The following is an 11389-nucleotide window of genomic DNA, read 5'->3' on the forward strand; positions in this document are numbered from 1 at the left end:
GACTAAGCAATGTAGAGGGAAGTAGCCTGCCTTGCCTCTGTGGAGTTTTCTGTCTATCCTGCCTGAAGTCTTTGAGAAACTGCTTCCAACATAAACCACTTAGCATCTGTAAAGGGAGAGCAGAACATCTATCAAACATGGAAAGATCAAAAACTATGACTCCCTGCGGGGTAACTGTTGGGAGGGAAACAGCTGAATAATGTTGAACATATTCAGATCTCTGACTTCACCTAATGCACACTGTGAAGGCTGTGTTTGTAGTCAAACGATGATTCATTTTTATGGATGTGGAAAAGCTTTTGTGCTTCTGCCTTAAAAGACACTGTTCTATTATTTGTTTGAGAGGCAACGCCAGTTGCTTCTGCCTTCTCTTGGACAAATACAAGCATAAATATTAATCTGGAGTGATACTAACTTTTTGCTGAAAAGCCAAGCCTGGCCGTGGAGCAGCTTGGGAGATGGCTTGGTGCTTGGTATGCTGAAAAGGCTTGAGAATTGACAAGGGCATTTAAAATCTCAGCTTTCTGAAAAAAATTCAAGTTCTGAAAACCTCAGTGATAATTTGTCTCTTCATGCACATCAAGAGTATTCACTGAACATGCTCATGCTCAGGAGTCAGGAACCACCTTGGTTTTGAGGACAGAATCACTGAAACAGTTGACTCTTAGGCTTTGAAAGGCTCCTCATCCCAATCTCAGTGTTTAAACATCAGCCCATCTGGTTGTGATAGCCTTTCCTCACTGCCCAGCCTTGTTAGATTGGCCAGGTTAAGGCAGGAGTGCTGCAGTGGCAGCCTCCGCAGCCTCCTTTTCTCATAGGAAAACACTAGGAAGAGATTAGATGCTTCTGGCAGATCCCATGCTGCAGGCAACACAAAGGGATACTCTGTGCTACACGAACAGTCAAACTAATTGCTCTTCCTGAGGCTATTTCATCAAATTTTGGTTGCACTCATGCTCCAAGCAGGACCCTTTTCTGCTTTAGCAGGTGGTGATGGGTAGAAAATACAGGTGATATTTCCTTGAACAGTTCTTGGTGGGAGTAAACCTATCCTAATTGTAAGTGCAAATATTTTTAAATTGAGTGCTACATATTCACTGGCTGTTACATGATATATGTGTCTCACATATGATGTGGCTTTATGATGGTCCTGTCCCAGCTTGGGAAACATATTGTCCCTGAGCAGGTCAGAAACCACTTAATGAGCAAAGTGCCTTCCACAGTTACTTCTACAAGGAATATTGTCTCAGAAGCATCAAACCCAATGGGAAAAATATCCAAGGACTGTTATTTTTTTTCTCTGGAAATAGCATGATTGGGGATGAGCAAACAGACAGCATCAAAACAAAATGAAATCTCACACACATGGTTGCTATTTTATGGAAATGACCTTCCCTTTTCCAAAGACAGAAGTCTTCCACTGGGAGCTGGAAGGTACAAAACAGCTTGACAGCACAGCATGTGAATGTGCGTCTCTAACATAAGCATAGCTAATACTTTCTATTATTGCTATGTAGCACTCTCTGGGCAGCAATCAGTTCCATTTAAATACGATGAATATGAAAGTAATAATGTTTCACATTTCACTCTTGTACATACTGTCAGGGGAAAGGATGTTGATAATTTTTTTAATAAGCTAGTAGTGAACTAAGATGAAAATCCCATTCCTGCAACACTGCTAGTGCTCCTCTTAACTCTGCACTCTCTGAATTTTCCAGGGTTTTGAAGGTATTCCTGTCCCGAACTGCTCAGCGTATTCCATACATGACAGGTGGGCGAGTGATGAGGATGCTGGCTGTTATTCTCCTCATAGTCTTCTGGTTTCTCGTTGGCTGGACTTCTGCAGTAACCCAAAATTTGGAGAGAAACATTCCACTCATTGGCCAAGGGCAAACATCTGACTACCTGATCTTCAATATGTGCCTCATAGATCGCTGGGATTACATGATGGCTGTTGGTATGTTCATTTTGTAGCTTATCTTTTAATTCCTAAAATAAAGCTTGGTTGCCTTTTCGTTTTTCTTCTTTTAGAATATCTTAAAGTTTTGTCAAACTGCCTGATATCATGTAAAAAGCTTCTAGGGAAATAAAATATTGGCATAAGTGTTTTTAAATGGCTGAGAAGTAAACCGTAATTGAAGCATGCTGAGACTTCTATGACTTTCAAAGGTTTGTAACTTGGATTATAATAAAAAGTGATGGGTGCTCAAGAAATTTCACCTTTGAAGGCAGAAGGTATCTAGCTCTTCTGTGCTATTAAAGTGAGAAATACTGGCTAGATTAATGGACACTCTTTGCTTCCACACCTCAGAACTGGGCAGAGCTCTAGTGTATGAGGAGAGAAAGAACTTGCCAGACCACTCATTGATAACCTTACAAAAATTAGCATCAAAGTAAAGGGAATAGAAAATGCACATCAAATGTCCAAACTTAATGCATTTTTTAGATGTGCTCTCGATGCTTGGGATAGGCAGGAGCTAAAACATGACATCGTGCAGAACTCATATCAAGGAAAAAAATGACTCATTTTTGTTTTCTTACTTTTATCGCAAAGAGTGGATTCCCTGTGCGAGGGTGCAGTTATACAGTATAATGTGTTTCCTCCCATTGGCTGAACATTTTTAGTGCTTCTGCACCTAATTCTACTACAGCCCAGGGATGCCACTCACTATCTTAAATACATCAGTGTTTTGAAATCTAAAATAAATTCTTACCTTTCTGCCCTTACCTTGCTTCCCCCATGGACATTCCACTGACAAGAGCTTGGCTGCTGAGGATTAGGGAGAGGTAATGTTGGCTTCCCCACATGGGAGCGCAGATGAGATGGATAGAAGCAGCCTGGGGGTATGAGGAGTGTTTTCTCTGAGAGTGGTGTACAAAAAGCGAGCACATAGCAGTTTCAAAGGGCAAAACACTGCTGCCAGCTTCACCAAGGATTTTCTGTGGCTCCAAGGTGCCCCTGTGGTCTGTTCTTCTCACCTTTGTGTAAGACCTCAGAGGCAGTCAGGCACACTGGTACCCTATGTGTCAATATGCTCACTGGTAAACCATGCAGAGAGGAGTATAAAGGAGGACATTCTGAAATATATCTTAATTTGGGCCCTTTTGGAGGGGTGTACAGATAAAATATAGCTATACTTTGCAGTAATGGAATAGTACTGTCACTAGAGATAATGTAAAATTAATAACAAAAGAGAATTAAATGTGGAACACTTGATGATGTCATCTGCACAAACCCATCAAAATTTTTACTGCATTTCACAGACAGTAATACAGTGTAGTTTAATAAAACTTTGATAGTGGTTGTTGTTGCATAATGGTAAGTGAATGTTTTTATCCTCTGGATACATCACTATGGTAGTGTAGTGATTAACAACTAAGATCTTAACACCTAATTATGATCAGTAGTCCCTTTTTGGTAAGAAATTGCATAAGTTGCTGTCTGCCTAGGGCTGAAAAAAAACCACAACCCAAGTTGATTTTTTAAGGTATATTTACAATTAGAGGGGTTTAAAATGTTATTAAAAATACACTCAAGGGCAGTAGAGGCAAAGCCAGCTCTCAAGCCTGAACAAAATCAGGCAGAATTTCTTATGTTCTGTCATTGTGCCTTCTTACCCAAACTACTTTATAAACAGAGTTATGCTTGTGTAAGTCTTCAGTAAACTATGAAGCCACATTAGTGGTACCAGGAGAGGTACACCTACAAGTCTGTACTTATGTGTGTGTGTGTATATATATTTATATATATATATATATTTAATATGTATGTGTGTGTGTATGCACTTCAAGATTTTCCTTGTTAGTAGTCTGAGAAGCTTACAGCCAGTGGGAACTAGTTCCAAAATTAGACACTTCATCTCAGAGAGATGTCAGGAGAAATACTCATAGTGCAAAACCTCTTATTTCTTTAATTGACCAGGAGCAGCCTTGCAAAAGATAGATTATGATATTTAATTTAAAATGCTAAAATCAAAATGCTGGGTGATAATTTATGAATGTCTTTTTATTTAATTTAGTCAGGCACAGTATTTTATATAAAACTAGTGCATGTTTTGGAATATAGCCTGTCACCTGTAGCCCTTGCTGGAATACCTCCCTGTTCCAATCAGCTGTCAACACTTTACTGAAATGCGGAGAGGGAATTTTCAAGGTCGCAGATTAGTGAAGTGAGAACTAACAAGGCTCTGTTAGAAAGTCATAATGAGATGAATCCTTTATGCTACCAGAGATTATTTGAGTTAGGATTTATGAAGCATTTTCCATATTAATCATGCTACTTAGGCTCTATCTCTGGAGACTTTTTTTGGAGTGAATGTTTTATATTTACATTTCCATTAAGTTTAAGAGGATTCTCTCTGTGAGAGAAGCAGACTTAGACACAAGGGTTGTCACCATTTCTAGCATTGCTTCTGCACTCTGTGATATGCTGATGAGAAGAATTAGCATTCAGTGAATCTTATTTTATTTACAAACATAGTGTAAGTTAGTATGTATTTTCCTTGAGGTTGGATATGTGTGGGTAGCTTATTTGTTATTTGCCTAGATGCTTTTATTTCCTTTGTGTTTGTTTCTGCATCACTTTCAAGATTGGGGCATCTGTCTCGTTGACAAACGATGGCATAGTTGACAGTCTGAGATGTTACAGAAAGACCTGAGTTGCTTGAAAATGCTCACCTACAAAGCCTTTTTCCTATGGCCTGAATATATTCTGTACCTCCCCGTCACAGACAATATTCCATGTTAGGGAAAAAAAAACAATATGCAATGAGCTTTTGGTACCTGAGGGCTTGCAGTGTCACCAATCAAACTATTATTCTTTATCCTGAGGGAAAAAATCCTATAAGTGAAACAGATACCAGCACAGGGTTTAAAAGAGCTTCTCAGAAGCTGGAAAAAACCCCAAAATAGTAAATTAAATGAACAAAGCCTCAGGCAGGAGAGAAAGGCAGGCAGAGAGGTAAACATGCGTGCACAAACACAAATAAAAAGCAGAGGTGATATCTTGGCAGGTGGATGTTCCTGACTTCAGCCCAGCCAGTGTTTCACCCAGCATGGAAAGGATTTGAGCTGTAGTGTTGCATTCTGTATGTATTTTTCAGTGTTTTATTTAAACCAGAAGCAATGACAGGTATTAACTAAGTGCAGGGGGTATTTTTCCCCAGCACCAGTTTGATTCCCAGCTGTGGGAGCTATGCTGCTTCTGCACAGCTGGCTGGAGTGGCTGCCATAGCCTGCTAATCAGTGGGTCATGCTCTGGGGCTTGGGCACCAAGAGGATTCCAAACACAGGGCTGCACCATGATTACTGCATGCCCTCAGCCAGGAAAAGGAATAAAGTGAGTATTTCAGACTGTTCACAAAAGAGCTCCCTCCCACTGTTCATTTGTTGATATTTAACATATACAATCTGTGCATCTAAGGAAGGCATGAGTTGCCAGGACAGGCTCTGACAGATCGGACATTAAGGCCACCTGTACAGTTCCAAGCTAGGGCATTGAAATACAGCCTTACGAGGCCCTTTATTAGATTTTCTACAGGCCCTCTGCTGCATTCAGTGAATAAATGATTATTATTTCTTTTTGTTATCCACATTTAATGTGGCCCTATGCCATATTTGGGGTGTGTTGTTCAGAGCATGCAATGAATAAAGAACTGTTCGTTTCCAAATGGGCATTTTTAGGCCATGTTCTCCTTAGCATTGGTGTACGAAGATTAAAGCCAAACTTGTCAACAGTAGCTATCCATTTTGAGTGTCTGTCTTGAGACATCAAGGGACTGTTTTTTCAGAGTACTGTTTATAGGCTCCTCTGTGTGGACAGCCCAACCAGGAGGCACTTGTTAGAATTCAACTGATGAGGATCTGTTTTAGCTCTCACATCAGATACTCAGAAAATGTATAGTGTAAAAATAGTGATCACTTGTGAAAAGCTTACTGTAAATGATAATTCTAGGGCTGTATAAAATAAACAAAGAATCCTGTTTTGCAAAGGAGCCTTCAGCTGTCCCTTTCCTACTTTTAACCCATTCCTCCCGCCACTGTGTACAACTCTGCCATAGTCCACATCACCAACACTGTGTGTGGTTTATGTTCCTCATCTTTAGGATATGGTAAATCTGGAAAAGGTATGGGGAAGAGCAACAAAGATGCTGGAACTCCAGGCTGAGCAGTTTGGGTTGCATTACATTGCTTTTTCTTGATATCTGTTACATTCAGGTGAAATCCCATAGCCTTTATTTAGGCACCATTTCTACAAAGTACTTCTGCTAAGGAAACCATATTTGGGTTGCTTTGGCTGCATGTTTATGTATTGATAAATGCCATACTTGGGTGCTTCTGCAAGCCACCCATGGGAGGAGATGGCTTTGGGGGGGGCTGGAAGATGCTCTGACTTCCTTTTGTCTTTGCACCACCCTTTTTGGAATTCACTTCTTAGAATTGTAGTATCAGCTAGGTTGGAAAAGACCTTTAAGATCATCAAGTCCAACCATTATCTCAGGACTGCCAAGACCACCACTAAACCATGGCACTGAGGGCCTCATCTTCACGGTTTTTGAACACTTCAGGGACGGTGATTCCACCCCTTCCCTGGACAGCCTGTTCCAGTGCCTAATCGCCCTCTCTGTGAAGAAGTTTTTCCTGATATCCAGTCTAAACCTCCCCTTGTGCAGCTTGAGGCTGTTACCTCTTGTCCTATTACTTGAGAGAAGACTGACCCCCACCTCACTACAACCTCCTTTCAAGCAATTGTAGAGAACAATAAAGCACCCTCTTGAGCGTCCTTTTCTCCAGACTGAACAACCCCAGTTCCCTCAGCTGTTCCTCGTAAGTCTTATTCTCCATACCCTTCACCAGCTTTATTGCCCTTTTCTAGACCTGCTCCAGCACCTCAGTATCTTTCTTGGACTGCTCCAAGTCTTTCCAGCCCTTCACATACTCTGAATGCCATTGGCATTTGCTTGCATCCCCCTTGAGATGTAAGAGAAGAGGTCCCACATTCAGCTTGCTTTCAGCTGCTGGTGATACATCTTTCTGATCCTGTTTTCCTCTTTCATCCACATCTAAGTGAAGAGAAAAATGGGGCACATGAAGACAGAAGAGTGACCAGCTGCCCTTAGTAATAACAGTGGACCTTGGAAGGAGTAAGGCAGAACAGCACATCTATGTAGAGGAAGGAATAAAATGTGTGAGTGTAAGGGCTAAGAGAAATACAGAAATTAGGGGAGATCCTAGAGATTGTAGGCCTAAGTACTGGCATAGATTTTGTGCAGTGAAACTCCTAGGCATGTTGCTCACAATCAAGTCAGTGGATATGTCTCCTTTGTCAGCAAAAGCTGTCACTAGGTCACCCTCAAGCCATGGGGCCCACAGACCGTGGGTTAGCATGTCCCTTGCATTACTCTGAGTGGACCAGTAAGGCAGTCTTGTGGCTGTGTGGTGTGCCCCCCACCAGCCCACAGACCACTTGTCTTCTTTCTCAGCCTGCCTTGCACAGTCAAAGACCATGGAAGTTCTGACAGAAAAAAAGTTGGGATTTGGCATCATTAAATCTTTCTCCATACATAGGTCTCTGGCTTGCTGTGCCTAGCTAATGAAAACAATGCTGTGATATGGTGAGAGAGACAGGTAAAGCTCTGGTAATTTATAATTTGCTAGGAATAACTTAATAATAAGACTTCCACGTGTAATCACAGTTCATTGAAACATACGAAAATCCTTTCAGCTAAAGAAAAGAACTTCTCCTATGACATGGTGCAACTCTCCAGGTGGGAGATTGGACGCAGTGAGGCAGAAAAAGTTTGTGCTGTGCTGGCTGGCAGCACAGGAGCAATTGAGGACACAATTCTTTTCCTATTTTAAAATGGTGCGTGCTCAGCTCCAGCTGGCACCCTGAGTGGATGAATAGATGGAAGAGCCATGCTTCCAGATCCATAGCACACTTCATTTCAGTAGAGGGAATTTAAACTGTATGAAACGAAGTGTGATGGAGAAGTAGATGAGTTGTAGCTGTGTTGTGGATATAAGTAGAGTTGTAATAAGTAGTTTGTGTCCAAACCTGAGGAAAAAATGGTGTAACTGTTGGAAGAGTACTGTATAGCCAACAGGGCAAAGTTCAGAATACCAAATGAATTTGGTCAAGCTGCAGCTGTAATGGGCTTTCCCTTGTTAGTGTAATGAAAGGACACAGAGCATGTCACTGTCTTTGGAGAGCAGTTGCCTGTTCTTGACCTATGAAGGTGCTTGTGCTCAGATATAGAACATCATAGAGAATCATGAAAGAGGGCTTTAATCCTTCAGGGGTGTCTTCTTTTTACAGGTAGCTTTTGGATAGCAGAGTGCAAGTGAGCACACAGGGATGTGTATCCTGGCTCCAGGGAGTTCCTTGCAGCAATTCTAGCCCACAGCCATCTCCAAGAGGCCACCCTGAAGAAGCACAAGAGAAAGACATTTCTGGTAGGGTAGGAGGCCTAAGAAGCAGCCAGGACAGCCTGAAATAACTCACTTTCCTTTCCTGACCATGGCAGGAAGGAAATTCACAGTTTAGGATTTAAGCTCTTCACAAATGTGGGTGAATTTATTTCTGCTGTCATGTTGCAGTGACAGGGTGGCATTATCCCCATTTCATACAGCCAGAGCTGAGACACAAGGAGATTAGGGTTATATGGTCCATTTAATCTGGCTGCCCATTTTGCAATGCCTTTGGCTCAGTTACAAAGCTTAGCCAAATCTATATATAACATGTTACGTATGGTCTCACTGGCTACAAATACAGCCCTGTGTGCTTAGTTCTGCTGCATATTGCAGCAAAAATGCCTGGATTGGTATCCAAATAGCAAGAGAAATGCTCTCTGTGATCATCTCTGCAAAGTTTGTCTTTAGTAGGGTCTTTAATATGCATAGGATCTTGAGGTACAGGTAAGGTTAGAATTCAGCTGTGCAGGTGCACAAGACCACTTCTTTTTCCACCTGCGGTCTTTTCTCATTCACTAGACATATAAATGCTATTTGCAACAAATGACAGAGCTTTCTTCATTACCCAACCATGATTTATCTCTGGAATTGCTCTGTCACATGCATTAGATGAGTTTGGTCTTTTAAGAAATTACATAGTTAACTGAAGATTATATATGCAAAAGAGAATTAGTTAAGGCTGCATATGTGGTATTTTTATTTTAGTGCTGTCCAGTTCTTAGCAAAGCTGTCTCTAAAGGATGAAGTACTTTCCTAAGGTCTCTAGGAAGAGTTGGTGTGTACGCCATCTTCAAAAATCCAGCTTCACATCTCTTGATTTTTCATGTTCCCTTTATATGATCTTTCCTTCTCTGAATCTGTTTTTCCTTATCTTTCTTGAAGTCATGCCCTTGCTGCCTTTACTCCACTTGTCATCTGTGGGTGTTCTCTTCTTGTACCTGCCCAAGCGTAAGGAATTTTCCAGTGACTTCCAAATCTTGAAAGAGGAAACTGACTTGATCACTACTTTCAGTTCATCATACCTTGCTTGGCAGTTCCGTGCAATCAGGTGAAGTACAGACATCTGCAGAGCAGGCAATGAGGGAGGATATGGATTAACATGGGAGTTGACTTGTGCCGGGGGCTGGACAGGTGGGAGCAGGTCAGTCTGCATTCACTGTGCTGTGCAGGGCATGACACAGCTAATGGACACTGAAAGAAAATGTCACAGAGACTGTCTTGACATGGCTTTGCCTTGTACTGGCTTTAAATATGAAAGAATGATTTGCAACATAGACAATTGCATGTTTACCAAAACCTAGTGAATGTATTAACTGATACCTTCTGACAAAGTTTAAGTTAGTAATACCAACCCTGAGCCTGCCCTTTTCTGTATAGCAGTTATGTATCATAAACTGTGAACATACATCATACTCCTTCGTTAGCAGAAGATGCAGAATAAGAGCAATGGCCTAAACAAATCCCAGGTGAGCAGACATGGCATGCTCTTAGTTGTAACAGGCTGGTGGCACCAGGCATGAGTCCATTACAGTATATTGGATGGCCAAGCTAAGTGTTCCAAAGTGCTTCATTTTCTGAAAAGATGATGGGTGTTGCAAATAGAATAAACAATCATGGTGTTTAAAAGCTAAAGAATATAACTAAGCAGGTTGATTAGATGGTGCAAAGACCACATAAAAGGTTATGTGAATAAGAAATGGGTAGTGACTAGGAAGAGACATATTTAAAGATTAATTAATTTGTGCACATGACATAATGAGGTCACATTGTATTTTCATCTCTTACCTTCCATTCATATCTCTATCCATTTATGCCTTTAAAGCAATTGTGCCTTTTCTTACTCTCTTATCTGTCAGAGATTTGCACCTGAAATTTGAATGCCTGGTTTGGACAGTTACAGAGTAGCTACTGCACGTATTTTCAGAGCTCTTTTATGCTTTTTTAAGTTTTACTTCACATTTTCTCTCCAGGCAGCTGTTGACAGCTCTCTCTCTCCTAGGAATTTCAATAATTTTTCAGAAGGGGAAAAGAAGGTATTTCTTGTTCTTAATATGCAAAATGGGCTAATTTATAAGCCTTATGATAAATCATACTTAATAAGATCATGTGTTTTGAGCTTTGAGTTTGGTCTTGGCAGGTTTGCAATATGCTAAGACATGAGTTTGGTCAGGAAGTCACTCTTCTACACCAGGCTTTTAGTGGAAAATTATTCAGCAAGCCAAATAGAAATTTCATACCACGTCTCACCAATTTTAATCATTAAAGATATTAGGCGGAAACAGTCACTAGTGGGCCTTAGACAGAACTTACAAGACCTCAGAGATGAGTGGTACATAAGAACCTTGCTGCATGGTGGCCAGATGTGCTCTATCTATCTATCTACCTATCTATATACCCACCTACCTACCTATCACACAATCACGTAGTTAAAGAATGGTTGAGGCTGGAAGGGACCACCAGATGTCCTCTAGGCCAACCTCAATTTGAAGTTAATTATATCTGTGTTTTTCATTGGTGTGATAAATACATTAGTATTTATTAGTATAAGGCACCTTATTTTATATTAAGAAACCAAAAAGGCCATATAGAAAAACAGTTACGGTAAAATTTTTTAACACCTTCAGATTTTTGTTACAAATTGCACTAGTAGTTTGTAGCTAATTATATGAACTTAATTTCCCTCCTCAAGCACAGCTTCTACATGCTACATTTGAGCTCCATAATTAGTGGTTTAGATAGTAAATCAGTTCTCTATCAGTCTGTTTTGTTTGTTATTGCTAATGAAATTATTGTAACATCTATATTGTATGGCTTAGCAAGCATAGGAACTCTGTTATTTTACCTTGTGATTTAAAAGCTATTCCCTATTTGTGTTGCGTACCAGATGTCACGCTAATTATTATCTGCAGACCGCACT

At 40.7% G+C, this 11389-nt stretch overlaps 1 protein-coding gene across 1 annotated transcript in view; it reads left to right on the forward strand.

Moving 5' to 3' along the window:
- Positions 1-1682: 1682 nt before the first annotated feature.
- The window catches only part of GPR158 (G protein-coupled receptor 158), a gene marked incomplete at its 5' end in the record, with an annotated part of 20790 nt that continues 11083 nt past the window's right edge, over positions 1683-11389 (forward strand). Inside the window, one exon of the mRNA XM_010016215.1 lies at positions 1683-1957. Within this exon, the coding sequence (XP_010014517.1) occupies positions 1683-1957 (275 nt within the window). The remainder of the gene's footprint in view (positions 1958-11389) is intronic.

The sequence above is a fragment of the Nestor notabilis genome, unplaced genomic scaffold (assembly GCF_000696875.1).
Source record: "Nestor notabilis isolate BGI_N333 unplaced genomic scaffold, ASM69687v1 scaffold36296, whole genome shotgun sequence".
NCBI lineage: Eukaryota > Metazoa > Chordata > Aves > Psittaciformes > Psittacidae > Nestor > Nestor notabilis.